The 16,980-nt window shown below is 41.2% G+C and overlaps 1 protein-coding gene across 2 annotated transcripts in view; it reads left to right on the top strand.

Moving 5' to 3' along the window:
• The window catches only part of OS9 (OS9 endoplasmic reticulum lectin), a 51,780-nt gene that overhangs the window by 17,281 nt on the left and 17,519 nt on the right, over positions 1-16,980 (top strand). For both annotated transcript variants that reach the window (XM_070740899.1, XM_070740900.1), the window contains exons 3-9: positions 231-294; positions 2,930-3,006; positions 6,772-6,870; positions 8,782-8,983; positions 10,631-10,741; positions 13,131-13,246; positions 15,458-15,500. In XM_070740899.1, coding sequence (XP_070597000.1) covers positions 231-294; positions 2,930-3,006; positions 6,772-6,870; positions 8,782-8,983; positions 10,631-10,741; positions 13,131-13,246; positions 15,458-15,500 — 712 coding nt within the window. The remainder of the gene's footprint in view (positions 1-230; positions 295-2,929; positions 3,007-6,771; positions 6,871-8,781; positions 8,984-10,630; positions 10,742-13,130; positions 13,247-15,457; positions 15,501-16,980) is intronic.

The raw sequence follows: 16,980 nt of genomic DNA, 5'->3' as shown, positions 1-16,980 counted from the left end.
GCATTATGTTCATCCTATTTTTTAAAATGGCCTAGTGTTTTCTGACTGCAGAATTTTGCGATGCTGCTACTTTAGGATGGTTTTTCTTAAACTTGATTGAGGGCGGAGTGTTATGGGAGGTGAAATGAAATGATCACCAGGGTTTTTTTGTGGGTTTTTTTTGGTGAATTCTGATTGAATTGTCATTTTAATTGTTTAATTGGATCTTTACTTTCTCCCTTTTCTCTTAGACTAAAGACTGGTGGACATATGAATTCTGCTATGGAAAACACATCCAGCAATACCATATAGAAGGTATTGATCTTCTACTCTATTGCATTTGTGGTTGAAGTGTAAAGGAGTGGTGGTCAAGATTGGAAAATCTAAAATCCATAACTATTAGGCTTTATTATTAAAACCAGGTGTGTGGTTTCAAGGACTTCACAGGGCAAGAGGTTTCTTAGAGTCTTAATTGCAGAGGTATTTGATCAAATCCAGCACTCCCTCAGCTTGCTTGAAAGAAAACATATGCAAACAATTGTGCCTCTACATACTTGCTCGAATCTTAAAATCTCACTGAATACTACAAGCTTCCATCCTTAGTAAAACTCATGTTTATAGGAAAATGAAACCTGTTGCAAGATAATAATAATAACAATAACAATAATAACAATATTATTATTATTATTATTATTATTATTATTATTGTTATTATGTCAGTACAACACAGCAAACGAGATCACTATGATGGATTTCGTATTTCATCACCAGTCGGGCGCTTCCCAAGCACCTAGGACTGCATGATGTAGCGGCAAATTATGTTTGCCGATCCCAGTAAAGCGGCCTTTTGCAATTGACAGATGGAGATTTTGTCAATTCCGATGGTTTTCAAATGTCCGCTGAGATCTTTTGGCACTGCGCCCAGCGTGCCAAGTACCACTGGAACCACTTTCACTGGCTTATGCCAGAGTCGTTGCAGCTTGATTTTTAGATCTTCATATTTCACTAATTTCTCTAGCTGCTTCTCAATTCTGCTGCCTCTGGATGGATTGAAATCTTTGATTCTGCCTGTACTGGGTGATCCTAGCTTCATATCACTCAATTTTCCTGGCTGCTTTACAATTTCCAGAGCTTCCTCGATCTTTCTTGTACTAAGCCAGTACAGTAGTACCTCTAGATACAAGCTGCTCCACATGCGAGTATTCCAAGTTACGAGCCGAGACGCGAGCAAAATTTCTGTTCGACACCCGAGCTCAAATTCAGGATACCAGCCGAGCTTCTACTAGGTGGCGCAAGAATTCCTTGCTTCCAGTTATCTGGGCGCGAAAAACAAAGTCTAAAGGCATTCGTTTGAGATGCGAGTTGATCGATATACAAGCTCGGGTCTGGAACAAATTAAACTGTACTTTTTTGTCAAATAGTCTTTGATCTTCTGATTGTTCAGTTTCTGCTCCTTAATGTTCTTCAAGTTACTTGCATCTGATCTCAAGCTTTTGATTTTCAGTTCTAGTCGGATTTTCAATTTTGGTTCTCCAGTTGGTTTTCCGATTCGTTTCTGTTGCAGTAACCCTAGTTCTTCAGTTACTACCACGACAAGGCACGACAATCAGTGGGGATTATTATTATTATTATTATCATTATTATCATCATTATTATCATCATCATCATCATCATCATCATCATCATTCTAGCTAAACAAGAGATCTTCGGAGAGGGGCGGCTTACAAATCTAAATAATAATAATAATTATTATTATTATTTAGATTTGTATGCTGCCCCACTCCGAAGATCTCTTTTGTTTTACCTAAGTTTCTGAATACGCATTCTGTAATACTCAATCTTAGACTTCCAGAAATGAGGGGGAGAAACAATTGATCAGGATATTTTTTGGAAGATGCTGGGTGCAGCTTAATAAGATCTGTACAACTGATAAGGCCTACCATATTTTTCGCACTATAAGATGCCACCAGAGTATAAGACACACCTTCGTTTCTTGGGAGGAAAGTAAGAAAAAAAAATTCTGCCTACCAGCATCATTCTAGCATTCTTAGCAAACAGCTTGGAACAGGTATATTAGCCTTGCAAGGCTCCGCTTGAGGGGTTGTTTTTTTAGCCTTGCAAAGTTCTGTTTGAGAGGTTGTTTTCAGCCTCCGAAATCTCAGTTTGAGAGGCTGGGCAGGGCTACATTTGGTGTATGAGACACACCCAGATTTTCATCCTCTTTTAGGAGGGAAAAGATGCATCTTATACCCTGAAAAATACGCCAATTTGAATCTTTGCCCAATTTACAGTCTTGTAGTGGCGGAATCTGTTTGACATGCTTTCTCTTTCTGGCTCAGGTGGCAGAAATGAAACTTCTCATTTTGTGTCATGTTTCTTAACTAAGAATCTCAGACTGTCAGTTAGTTGTGGTTGGGCAGTAGGAAAAGCAAGTAGGATGCTTGGCTGCATAGCTAGAGGTATAACAAGCAGGAAGAGGGAGATTGTGATCCCCTTATATGGAGCACTGGTGAGACCGCATTTGGAATACTGTGTTCAGTTCTGGATACCTCACCTACAAAAAGATATTGACAGAATTGAACATGATCGAAACATTTAAATATGTTAAAGGGTTAAATAAGGTTCAGGAGGGAAGGGTTTTTAATAGGAAAGTGAACACAAGAACAAGGGGACACAATCTGAAGTTAGTTGGGGGAAAGATCAAAACAAAGTGAGAAAATATTATTTCACTGAAAGAGTAGTAGATCCTTGGAACAAACTTCCAGCAGACGTGGTTGGTAAATCCACAGTAACTGAATTTAAACATGCCTGGGATAAACATATATCCATCCTAAGATAAAATACAGGAAATAGTATAAGGGCAGACTAGATGGACCATGAGGTCTTTTTCTGCCGTCCGTCTTCTATGTTTCTATGTTTACTGACTCTCACACCCCTTTATATTTTCCAGAATCTGAAGTCAAAGGTGATATTCTTCATCTCGGGTATTATCAGTCTGCATTTGATTGGGACAATGAAACAGCAAAGGTGGGTGTTTCCCACACTTTTAAACCCCCCCCCCCCATGGTCTTGATAAAATATTCCTGAGATTAATACTAAGAGCTTAGACACACATTAAGCTTCCTGTCTCTCAGCCTCAGTGTTGGAATTAAGTTAGAAACATTTCACATCACTTTTTCTTAGTTGTTCTTTTCCCGCCCTATCTGCCAATGTTTTAAGTGCCTTGGTACCTGTTCTGCCGGGCTCTCTGGTAGGAGCCTCCCGAAAATTCAAGGGTACAAATTTCAGACACACACACGTTTGAAAATTCAAAACAATGTTCTTTATCACAAAATTCAAAATAAACTAAGCACTCTTTTTGTATTGCAAAGAGCACTCATCCCAAAACAACTGGGTAATCTGTACAATTTCCCTTAAGCAGTCATTAAGTACTTAGTTAGCAGCTGTGAAGAAACTTCACACCCCTTCTTCTTCCAAGGAAGTGAGACACACACACACACGTTGCTCTGCTTTGGTTTCAAAGGCATGAAAAATCAACAAAGTCCAGAAAACAGCAACACAGGATTCCTGAAGAACTGCGATCAGATACTCTTCCACAATGGCCAAACCCACACGCTGCTATTTATAGCAGCAGCCCTAATTACTGGAGCCCCACCCAAACACAGGTGGCCTCTCTTATCTCCTGTAGTATGTCTTAACTTGGTCTCTTCTACACATAATTCTGCACTTGCGTGGGTCCAAGATGTCTTCATCTGAATCAATGGAAGATAATGGAGATTGACTGCCTGGGCTGTGTGCCAAGCCCCCCTCTTCCAAGTCACTCCTACCTTCTTCTTCGTCCGAGAAAACTAAACTCTGAATTAACTCTGTCGGCAATAACACAGGCCTATGACATGTTGAATTTTCCCCTGCATCCACCTCCACATTCCCTGGGGCAGCAGCTGGGCCAAAGCCAACCACAACAGTACCCAAGACTGATCTCCTGTTGAGAAGCACAGCATGTCTAGGAGCCATTAAATGCTTTGAATTTCTATTATGGATGTCTCTGAATGAAACAGAGGGTTAAATTCAAGTATTGTAAGTGACCATTTCCAGCTTACTGGAAATTTATCAGTTCTGTAAATTTATGAACTTGGTTATGCTATGTGTAATTGTTTTATGGTATTTAAAATAGTATTTTTATTTTATTTTAAATAGCTAATTCAAATTTTAAAATTGGTGAAATGTAAATGCATTTGTATTTTGATACTAAATTGTGTTGGGTTTTTTTGTAAAAGACCTTAAGGATAGTGATCTTGGAAAGAGGCCAAGAAATATATAATACAAAAATAGAGGTGTGAAATCTGCTGTGAGGAGTGGGATTGTGCAGTCCATATACAGTGGTACTTCTACTTAAGAATGCCTCTACTTAAGAACTTTTCTAGATAAGAACCAGCGTTCAAAATTTTTTTGCCTCTTCTTAAGAACCATTTTCTACTTAAGAACCCGAGCCCGGAAAAATTCCCCAGGAAATTTGAGAGCGGCATGAAGGCCCGGCCAGTTTCCTGCCATTCTCCCTTTAATCCTGGCCATCTTGGGCTTTTCTGGCCTTCCAGAGGAGCCTTTTGGTGGCGCTTATGGAGGCTTTCGCAGTCCAGAGCGACCAAAGCATTTTCCTTTCTCTGGGCGCTTGGAAAGGGAATAAACCTCTGCCAGAACCCAGAGAAAAGAAACGGTCCCTTTGCTGGGCGTTTTCGGAGCATCTCTGGGTGCTTGGAAAGGGAATAAACCTCTGCCAGAACCCAGAGAAAAGAAACGCTCCCTTTGCTAGGCGTTTTCGGAGCATTTTCCTTTCTCTGGGCGCTTGGAAAGGGAATAAACCTCTGCTAGAACCCAGAGAAAAGAAACGCTCCTTTGCTGGGCGTTTTCGGAGCATTTTCCTTTCTCTGGGCGCTTGGAAAGGGAATAAACCTCTGCCAGAACCCAGAAAAAAGAAACGCTCCCTTTGCTGGGCGTTTTCGGAGCATTTTCCTTTCTCTGGGCGCTTGGAAAGGGAATAAACCACTTTGTTGTGGTGACTCCCTTGCACTGCCTCCCACACACCCAGCTCAAGTTACCTCCTGGAGTGTCTGGGTGCAGAAAGGCAAAAGGGGGCGCTTTGCCCCGCCCGGATCAACTCGGCTTCAGCCAAACCGAGGAGTCACCACAGTGAAGGAATGGCACCGGCTACAAAGCGAGCGAGCGAGAGAAGAGCGGAGTCCTTCAGCATGGGAAGGAAGAGGAAGCAGGTAGCAGAAGCAGCAGCTGCCTTTCGATTAAAGGAGTGGGAGGTTCCCCCCTCTTGCCTGCCTGGGTTTCTCTCTTTGGCGTGGTGTATGGGGGGCAGCCTTGCGCTGGGTGTGTGAGAAGCGTGTGCTCCTCCTCACCACCTCACCACCTCAGTCCCTCTTTGTTTTTTTAAGCCTTAACATTTTGGATTGTTTTGATTCCCCTCACCTCACCTTCTTCCTTCGGCAGTGACTGTCCTCCTCCTCCTCCTCTTCTTCCTCCTCCTCCTCCCACCCAAATTCCGAGCTTTTATTTCTTTCCTAATGGGTTTGCATGCATTATTTGCTTTTACATTGATTCCTATGGGAAAAATTGCTTCTACTTAAGAACTTTTCTACTTAAGAACCTGGTCGCGGAAACAAATTAAGTTCTTAAGTAGAGGTACCACTGTATGTACTTTGTTTATTTTTTCTTCTGTCAGACTGGTAGCTAAGGTAGCTCATTGGCTACTGCCTCATGATAGAGAGAATTTGGGGCCGAAGGTTCCCTTCACTGATCAATCTGACACAAAATGATCTGGGATCTCTTCAGATCTTGATGTGTTACACCAAGGATTGCCTCAGTACGCCTTCTAATTTGTTATATCACAAGGAATCCCCAGTAATTCTGTTCTTCCCCTTCCTACCATCTTCATACCATTTATTTATTGATAATTACCCCTGCATATATCCAGGGGATCACAAGAAAAATCTCCTGTGTTTTGCTACAGACAGCCTCTTTTCTTTTTTCTAAATACATCTGGCTGTAAATACAGTGATACCTCGTCTTACAAACGCCTCATCATACAAACTTTTTGAGATACAAACCCGGGGTTTAAGATTTTTTTGCCTCTTCTTACAAACTATTTTCACCTTACAAACCCACCGCGGCCGCTGGGATGCCGCGCCTCCGGACTTCCGTTGCCAGCGAAGCGCCCGTTTTTGCGCTGCTGGGATTCTCCTGAGGCTCCCCTCCAGCGAGGGGAGCCTCAGTGAAATCACAGCATCGCAAAAACACAGAGATCCGGAGGTGGCATTTCGAGGACATCGGTGTTTTTGCGATGCTGTGATTTCACTGATGCTTCCTTCACTGGGAAACCCCACCTCCGGACTTCCGTTGCCAGCAAAGTGCTCGTTTTTGCGATGCTGGGATTCCCTGTTATTTGTTAGGTGAAGTCCGGAGGTGGGGTTTCCCATGGAGGGAAGCCTCGGTGGAATCCCAGCAGTGCAAAAACGGGCACTTTGGCTGGCAAAAGGGGTGAATTTTGGGCTTGCACGCATTAATCGCTTTTCCATTGATTCCTATGGGAAACATTGCTTCGTCTTACAAACTTTTCACCTTAAGAACCTCGTCCCGGAACCAATTAAGTTTGTAAGACAAGGTATCACTGTAGATTTATATTTTACTGCTGTGTAGGGGAGTGGGAGGGTGCCTTTAGTTTGAAGCAAATGACTTCTAAATTGTGGCCTGAGCGTTTTCTGGTTTTGTTTCTCATCCCATTTGCAGGCATCAAAGCAACACAAGTTGAAACGGTATCACAGTCAGACCTATGTCAATGGATCCAAGTGTAACCTGAATGGGAAGCCCAGGGAGGCCGAAGTTAGGGTAAGACAAAAGAGAACAGAAAGCGTACAGAATTGGGGAGAAAGCTATGGGAGAAAAAGGCTATTTTTATTTTTATTATAGTTTTCAATTCTATTCTATTGCTATTTTCAAAATGAGATGATCCAGCTACTTTTCCCTTTGCTTCCCTCTTCCCCAATTCATGAAAGCAGTCTCGGAATAGCTTTCATGCCATAGCTCCAAGAAGATGCAAACTTTAAGAGTCCATTCTCAGTTTAAAGGGTCTCTGGGAGAAGGATGAAAAATGTTGATCCTTGAACCCCTACAGAAATGCTGCCTGCGACAGTCATACCGACTAGAGCAGTGTTTCCCAACCGTGGCAACTTGAAGATATCTGGACTTCAACTCCCAGAATTCCCCAGCCAGTGAATGCTGGCTGGGGAATTCTGGGAGTTGAAGTCCAAATATCTTCAAGTTGCCAAGGTTGGGAAACAGTGGACTAGAGCAGTGATTTTCAACCTTTCTTGAGCTGCGGCACATTTTTTACATTTACGAAACCCTGGGGCACATTGAGCGGGGGGGGGGGGGGGCGCTAAAAGAAGTTTGGACAAAAAAATTTCCCTCTCTCTCTTCCTCCCTTTCGCTCTATTTCTCTCTCCCTCCCTCTTTCTCTCCCTTCATCTTTCTTTCTTTCTCTCTCCATCCCTCTTTCTTTCTCTTCCTTCCTTTCTTTTTTGCTCTCTTTCTCTCTCCCTCCCTACCTCCCTCTATGTCTTTCTCTCTCTCTCCTTCCCTCCCTCTCTTTCTCTTTCTCTCTCTTGCTTTCTTTCTCTCTTGCTTTCTTTTTCTTGTTCTCTTTCTCTCTCTCTTGCTTTCTTTCTCTCTTTCTTGTTCTCTTTCTCTCTCTCTCTCGCTTTCTTTCTCTCTCTGAGCTTCGCGGCACACCTGACCATGTCTCGCAGCACACTAGTGTGCCACGGCACACTGGTTGAAAAAGACTGGACTAGAGGACAGGTGTGAAGTTTCCCAAAAACGCTCTTACTAATTCAGGAGCCTTGAGCCCATGTCCAAAAGAAATGCAAAGATAAATAAAATAAAAGTGACATCTCGGCAATATTCCGCTGTAGCCAGAACTGAGTTCACTCTGGCTGCATGTTGTTATGACCCTGTTTCCTCCCTTCTCATTGGCCATGTCATAAATCACATCCTTCACTTAATCACATTGGCCAGTTGGGATCCCCACAGCCCTCATTCTGATTCTGGTAGCCTAGGACATGATCAGTAAAAGAAACATTTGTGGAATGCATTTTAATGTAATTTAATTTATTTGATTTATAAGCTGCCCAACTCCTTCTGGACTCTGGGCAGACTTTTCAGTTAGGGAAACAGTCTTCCTTCAGTTCCCTCCCCCCCTTCTTTTCATGGCAACTTGAAATATTTACAAGTTGACAGTGTGTGTCTACAGCAGTGATAGTGAACCTTTTTTCCTCGGGTGCCGAAAGAGCATGTACGCACACTATCATGCATATGTGAATGCCCACACCCATAATTCCTGGGGAGAGTGCAAACAGCTTCCCCCACCCACCAGAGGCCCTCTGGAGCCTGAAAATGGACTGTTTCCCAAATTTTTGTGGGCTCATGTTTCGCCCTCCCCAGGTTCCAAAGGCTTCCCTGGAGCTGGGGAGGGCAAAACACCCTCCCCCACCTCCCTTGAGGCTCTCTGGAGTCCAAAAACGCCCTCCCAGAGCCTCTGTGTGAGCCAAAAATCAGCTGGCCAGCACACACATGCATGTTGGAGCTGGGCTAGGGCAGTGGCTTGTGTGCCAGCAGATATGGCTCAATGTGCCACCCGTGCCATAGGTTTGCCATCACTGATCTACAGTGTCTCAATGTGTTGAACTCTCATAAGATAGCATCATTGATTCCCCCCCCCCTCCCTTACCTTGATTCCAGTTTTTGTGTGAGGAAGGTTCCGGAGACTACATTGCCCGTGTTGACGAGCCCCAATCTTGTTCCTATGTGCTGACGATCCATACCACCCGTATCTGCCACCACCCGTTTCTGCGGCTGCCATCCACTGCCACCCCTCAGTCCATCCGCTGTCACCCAGCCCTGAGCCCTGCTGAATATGTGGAATATGTCAAGGCCCAAGTATGTAAGTATACCTTGCCAGTAAAGAGGGAGCGGGCCCTTCCACACTTCCCTTAGTGAGAGTGAAAACCCCTATACTGTTTCCCTGAAATTGTTCCCAAATTCAGTGTCAAAAAGTGACTGTAGAAGCTTTTTGCACAAGTGTGTGCTGGCTTAGATCATCTTTTTTTAAAATTTTTGATAATTACGTAGGATAGATGCAGGTCTTGGAAGATTCTACTCTCTATAACAGTGATGGCGAGCCTTTTTTCCCCTCAGGTGCTGAAAGAGCATAGGCGCCTGCTATTGCACATGTGTGAGTGCCCACACCCATAATTCAATGCCTGGGAAGGGTGAAAACAGCTTCCCTCGGCCCCTGGAGGCCCTCTGGAGGCTGGAAATGGCCTGTTTCCCAACTTCTGGTGGGCCCAGTAGGCTTGTGTTTCCCCCTCCCCAGGCTTCAAAGGCTTCCCTGGAGCTGGGGGAGAGTAAAAACCCCTCCCCTATCCCCCCCAGAGGCTCTCTGGAAGTCAAAAACGCCATCCCAGAGGCTCTGTGCGAGCCAAAAATCAGCTGGTCAACACACACATGCACGTTGGAGCTGAGCTAGGGCAACAGCTCATGTGCCAGTAGATATGGCTCCGTGTGCCACCTGTGGCACCCGTGCCATAGGTTCACCATCGCTGCCCTATAACCTCCTATATCCGTAAACTGGAATATAGACCATTCCAATTCGTTACACTCAGGTTGTCCTTCTGTCTCATTTTCTATGGATGACAGGACGGAATGATGAGGCCAATATAGGGCAGCGAGAGCAGGAATCAGAGAGCACGTTACAAATTTTCTCTGAACCATGAAGTCATTGAATGATTCTGATTTGGTTTAGTGTAACTATTAAGTTAGGTTCGTATTTGTGAAGTGTGCTTAGTGGTGGCGGGGGAATGTATCTATATTTCCCTTTAGAAGGAAACATGAGGTAGAATAAGTCTCTACATCTCTGCAAAAGGCCCTGCACCCACATGACATTTAAGAGAAATGTATTGAATGGCCACCTTGTCCAAACAGGACCAATAGCCTCTAGGTCTAAGGACCATGGGCTGGGGGGGGGGTATCATGGATTGTGCTTTTGAAAGGTCCCTCGGCTACTGCTGCTCCTTTTCAGCTTTCCTTTAGTTCTGATTAGACTGTAAAAAGAAATGCAATATTCTCAACAAAGAATCTACTACAGTAGTAATTCCTTTGGAGAAAATTGTGATGTTATGATGATGATCCGTTCAGTGATCTTCATGGGAGGTAGAGTTTTATAAAATAATAATAATAATAATAATAATAATAATAATAATAATAATAATAGTAATAGTAATAGCAATAATAATAATAATTTATTAGATTTGTATGCCGCCCCTCTCCAAAGACTCGGGGCGGCTCACAACAATAATAAAAACAATATTCCAGCAAAAACAAATCTAATATTAAAAAGCACATAAAACCCTATCATATTTAAAAAAGAGAACAAGATATATACATACCCAAACATAAATATAAAAAAGCCTGGGGGAAAGGTGTCTCAACTCCCCCATGCCTGGCGGTTTAGATGGGTCTTGAGTAATTTACGAAAGGCAAGGAGTGTGGGTGCAGTTCTAATCTAATCTAATGTTTTAAATTGCTGCAGCTGATACCAAGCGCAAAGTGGAGGAAATTTCAGAAGAGCTGAAGACTCTAGACACACAGCTGTGGAGTGAGCAAGATGCTAACCCTGCTACTCAGGAGTCCAATGAGAATGGTAAGCTACTATTAACCTTTCGCTAACCTGAGGCCTTCAAATATCCCATCAACCCAAACACGCTCAGTGTGATGCTATTGAGAATATCTGAAGGGCACTAGATTGGGGAATGCTAAATCAGACTCAGAAAAGTATCCCTGAAATTTTTAACGTAGATGGTTTTCAGTGCCAAATTCCATCAAGGATAGCAACAATTTGTACATGTAGGCAGAAAGAGAAGAGTGAATGGATAAAAGTATCAACCTCCTAAACAAATGCACAATGGAGTGATTTATTTTTATTTTATTTATTTATTTATTTATTTTGTACACTACATAATACACATTGAAGAGAAAGATATGTAATAATATAAGTAAAGAAAAGAATAGAAGAAAAGATATAAAAGTATAGGTGAACCTATTTGAAAGGAAGAAAATATAAATGAGATAAGGAGAGACAATTGGACAGGGGACGGAAGGCACACTGGTGCACTTATGCACGCCCCTTACTGACCTCTAAGGAACCTGGAGAGGTCAATCGTGGATAGTCTAAGGGAAAAATGTTGGGGGTTAGGGGTTGACACTACTGAGTCAGGTAATGAGTTCCACGCTTCGACAACTTGGTTGCTGAAGTCATATTTTTTACAGTCAAGTTTGGAGCCGTTAATATTAAGTTTGAATCTGTTGCGTGCTCTTGTGTTGTTGTGATTGAAGCTGAAGTAGTCATTGACTGGTAGAACGTTACAGCATGTGATCTTGTGGGCAATACTTAGATTGTGTTTTAGGTGACGTAGTTCTAAGCTTTCTAGACCTAGGGTTGATAGTCTGCTTTCGTAGGGTATTCTGTTTCGAATGGAGGAGTGAAGGGCTCTTCTGGTGAAGTATCTTTGGACATTTTCAAGGATTTCCCAAACAAACCCTTAAAGAACAAGATGATTTCCATAGTCCTTAAGACACTCTGGGTGTAGAAAAGCGAAATAGGAGATTGACTTGGTTGCCTTCTTTATTGTATGCAAACAATACCAAGTGCTCTGAAGGAACAGAATAGGTGGCATCACAGGGCTAAGTGAAAGGAATATGGCATTGGAAGTTTATCATTGAATAATACAATATAAATTCTTAAAAATAGCCATAGGGTAATCATAACATACATACCCATCAAAATTGATTAAATAATAAAGACAGGAGTATTTGAACCCTAGATCTTATGATGATACTAGTCAATAAAACGTATCAGTGGAAGGCTGTGAAATACTAAACTGTAAAAAGAAATCCACTGTTTTTATAATCACTAAATCTCAAAAGCTTGGGAGAAATAGCCTCAATTTATCTTGGTATTGAAATAAAACTCAGGTACTGATCTGATTTTTTTTTGGGATGAAAGTTAGTCCATAACCAGAGTGACTCACAGAGTATCTCTCTTACTCTTTAATGTTTTTTTTAAAAGTAAGAATCTTCCAGATATAACTAAAAGAGTGCTTTTGGTTGTAGAATAAAGAGCTGCAAATCTTGGATTCAGATGGCTAAATAAAAATTTCCTAATTCATCGATGACCAGGACAGGGCAAGATCTCTAATGTTTACCAATTTAAATATAAATATAATGGCTTGCAGCATTTTACTATACTTTCAATATTCTGTTTTATAACTTGATTCTAATTTATGGATAGGGGCACTGCTTTAGCAACAGAAGCTGAAGACAACAACTAGTTCTGTTCTGAGAAAAAATAGCATTTTTGTATTATGGGCCAGGTTAATGACTTCTTTTTAATCCCATGCTTCTTATGTGTGATATTGCCAAAAAAATACAACTTAAAATGGATGAACTACACATAAAGAAGTTTAAAGCAACCACAGAACCACACTCTTCTTTTCAAATGAAAAACTTTTCTATAAGCAAATGAAGGTGGCTGGAACCTGTTTTGTTTTGTTTTTTTAACTCTTTTTACTGAATTTCTTATCATTGTGAGAACCAGCTCTCGTTGCATGCTTCCGATTCAAAAATGACTGGGCAGCTTCCTTTTTTGGTAAACGTAGTGACTAGAATAGCACTTAGACTGATATACTACTTCGTAGTGCTTTTAAAGCCCTCTCTAAGCAGTTTACGGTATCAGAATATTGCCCCCAACAATCTGGGCCCTCATTTTACTGACTACGGAAGGATGGAAAGCTGAGTCAACCTTGACCCGGTCAAGATCGAACTTCTAGCATTTGGCAGAATTACCCTACAATACTGCATTCTAACCACTGCACCACCCAGACCTCTAAATAAAAATCTCTAACTAGGACATGAGATTCTCCACATGCTGTCATCTTGATTCACAAATGCCTGGTCCAAGGGCATTATAGAGATGCTTGGCTTGGATGTTTCCCTCTCATTTAATGCCCTCTGCTTTTTGCTTCTTTGATCAGTGGCCCCAACCCCTTCTCCTCCTCTTGAAAATGAACCTGGGGATGAATCTGAGTTCTGGGAGAAAATGGCATTGCACAGAGAGGGGAAAACAGCTCAGACTCCAGACCAAACAAAGGTAACTTCCTATCACCATATTGCAAGTTCAGTTATTCCAGAGCCGGTGATGTTAAACACGGATTTTTATCTCAAAACTAGGCATGCTACCTTTTGGACCATGAGATTCTCTTTTTGCTGGAAGAAGATGATCTGCCTTTTATTTTGTGCATCTTCCTCATGGCATCCAATGTAGTTTTATGCTGGATGATCTATTTTAATTTAATTTGGCATGCCTAGGCATCCTGCCTTTTTTAGTATATTTTGTAATGTTTAAATGTACTTATACCTTGTGGTTGCACTTACTGTAAATATAACAGAAGGTAGCTAAAATCAGTGTAAAAACTTGCTAAAACGTTACATTTAAACAGTATTAAACAATATTTCCTGATAGAACAGTCAATCAGTGGAACAATTTGCCTCCAGACGTTGTTGGTGCTCCAATGCTGGAGGCTTTTAAAAAGAAATTAGACAACCATTTGTCTGAAATTATATAGGGTTTCTTGCTTGAGCAGAAGGTTGGGCTAAAAGACCTCCAAGATTCCTTCCAACTCTGTTATTCTGTTAAAGCTACTGAAAGCAAAAGAGGCTAAAAATATTAGAACTAAAATTATTTAAAATACCACCAGCAGTAGAAGTGCAAGAAATTACAAAAGGAGAACTGAAAGACCGTTCATGCTGAAATAATAACATAATGCTCATCAGACAAACGTCTTTAGAGAAATAGGTGAGCACAAATTTAATTATAAGAAGGCTTCCTGACTAAACATCTTATAAAGTGCAATTAAATATTTAAAGTTTGTCACATTTCAACAGAGGAGAGAATCCATAATCTTAAGTGGTGCAAAAATGTTTTTTTGTTGTTACTTGCCGATTTTTATTTTAAAAAAGAGAAGGAAGAAGATACAGCCTTTGAAGATTAGATGGGTTTCTGTGATTAAATATCATTTCATAGGACAATCCTATTAAGAGCAACCATAGCTAAAAAGAAGTCCAAAAAATGTAGAGGATCCTGACGTTCAAGGGTGTTTTTTCAGAAGGCCGCTGATTTTCTTGGTTTTTTTTTCTTTTGAAGCGTTTTGCTTCTCATCCAGGACGCTTCTTCAGTTCTGACAGGATAGTAAGGAATGGAAACATTTATATTCCTAGCAGATAGCTGGTAATCTGCATCTTTCTAGAACAGGGGTTCCCAACCTTTTCTATACCCTGGAATGCTTCTGATATATTCTCGCACCCCTTACAACAGTAAATAATTATATGCATATAAATATGCATATACATTATAATTTTGAAACTTCTTTTTTTTAAAAAAAAATAATTTTTATTTCAGATATATACATTTAAAAGGACATTTTCTCAATCATTACATCTTTATATTCACCATCAAAGCAAATAGAAAGAGAAGTGAAAGAGAAAACCATAGACGTAACAAAAGAAGAAGTTTAGAAGTTTGAAACTTCTAAACCTGAGTTTTCGCACCCCCTGGAATATTGTCTTGCACCCCGGTTGGGAATCCTGATTTTAGAGGGTTGTTGAAGCACTTGGAGGTTTATCTTTATCCCTGAGGTAACCTGAGTAGTGATCAGGTGTTCCTAGAGACACAGGTAAACCTCCAAGCGCTTCAATAACCCTCTAAAATGGGGAGGGGGAGTCAAAGTTGCGTCATCATGTAACATATCGCAACTTCGCTATATCAGGCATGGGCGTGGCTAGTGCGTGATGCACCCAGCTTGTGGGCCGCAAGTTTGACACCCTTGCTCTAAAAGTATGCACATTACCAGCTGACTACAAAGAATATAAATCCTTCCATTCCCCACTCTCCTGTCAGAGCTGAAGAAGCTTCTTCGATGAGAAGTGAAACATCTTCAAAAGAAAAAAACAAGAAAGTCCAGTAGTTGCCTCCTGAAAAAGCATCTTTGGGACAACCATGCCCTGGATAACTGAGAATCTCTACAGACTTTTAGAGGTTCCTGGACTAATAATAGTGCAGTTATGAATTAATAACCACAATGGTACATGTATAGAACAGCCTCAATATGTCTGTGTGTGTGTGTGTGTGGCGGTAACTGGTATGTTGAATTGAGTACCTCAGCTGGGATGGAATAATTACCCAGATCCACCGGGCAGAAATGAATGGCAAACCTCAAGAGATGTGCCACTTGGACATTCATTTCTGAGGCAGCATTTTTAATGTGCAACATTTAAAACGTTCTTCTTTTTCTCCTTTTTGTAGGAGGAAGAACTAGGGATAAGGACAGCAGACAGTCGCCTAGCAGGTAAACGTAAAGTGCTTTGTAGATGGATCTAGAGCAGGGATGTCAGACTCGATTTAATTGAGGGCCGCACCAGGGTTGTGTTTGACCTCGGGGGAGCGGGGTGGGCATGGCCAGCTCAACATCACGTCGGGGGTGCCTGTGGTGGCCTGAGCACTCTGCCAGCGAAAACGGCCCTCCCGAGCTCCATTTTCTATGGTAGAAGAACCGCGGGCTGGTCCTTTGCTGTTTCTAGGGAACTTAGATAACTGATCTAAATTCCCTGCGGGCCTTGTGTTTGACACCCATGAGCTAGACGATGCCATGGGAGCGAGATCAGCCAAGAGAAGATTTGGGCGGTCAGTATATCCTCTCTTGTTTTTCAGCCGGGGCCAACCCTCAGGCTTTGCAATTAGCTTTCAGCAATGACAGTACTCATGCAGGACATTTTATGTCTTTAATTACCTCAGTGGGGGTTAACTGCCCATTCAGCAGCAACACTGAATTTTAATTTTAATTGCGTACAGTATTTTAAAACATATAAAGGAATAAATGAAATATAAAGGAAAAAGAAATCTATATTTAGATATATATTTAGATAGATAATGAAACCAAGCAAAGAGAAGAAACTAGAATTAGAATTATTTATTGGCCAAGTGTGATTAGACACATGAGGAACTTGTCTCCAATGCATAACTATTAGGCATAATTAAAAGCATGTTGGGGAAACGTCTCCACTTTCTTTCCATTTGTTTCTCCAACCGCTGACCACAACTTCAACATTTATACTTTTAATTGAACATTGAAGATTATTCTAATATTTAAAAGTCTTTTCATTTGTTTTTTTAAATTATTATTATTTATTTATTCAGTTTTTTAAATGCTGCCCTTCTCCTTAGATTCAGGGTGGCTTACAACATGTTAGCAATAGCACTTTTTAACAGAGCCAGCATATTGCTCCCACAATCTGGGTCCTCATTTTACCCATCTCCGAAGGATGGAAGGCTGAGTCAACCTTGAGCAAGTGATGAGATTTGAACCACTGACCTATAGATCTGGCAGTCAGCTTTAGTGGCCTGCAGTATTGCACTCTACCTACTGCTCCACCTCGGCTCATATAATTGGACTCATAATTTATATTATAAAAGCCATGTTCCAAGTGTCTAAATGTGTAACTAGTATAGAAGGCAACCATTCTTGCTTACATTGAGTTAGTCCAATGTGATAGATATGTACTCTCACTTTGGTCTTCCACTCCAATATCAATAGTAAAGTTTCTCTTTTCCAATGTAATGCTGAATTTGTTCTTGCAGTTTTCAGCATATATCTTAGTAAACTCTGGCTATTTATTTAAGTTATCTGGGATTATTCTCAATAAACAGATTGGTGATTTCAATTTAAAAAAATCTTCAGGACTTGGTGAATATTTTGATTATTTCTTCCCAATATTTTAGGTTCTTTTTACGTAACCACTGCCTAGGATAAAATGTTCTCTTTTTTTGGT

Source organism: Erythrolamprus reginae, chromosome 2, assembly GCF_031021105.1.
Source record: "Erythrolamprus reginae isolate rEryReg1 chromosome 2, rEryReg1.hap1, whole genome shotgun sequence".
NCBI classification, from domain to species: domain Eukaryota; kingdom Metazoa; phylum Chordata; class Lepidosauria; order Squamata; family Dipsadidae; genus Erythrolamprus; species Erythrolamprus reginae.
The sequence above is the reverse complement of the archived record's forward strand: the minus strand, read 5'-3'. Positions and strand labels throughout refer to the sequence as shown.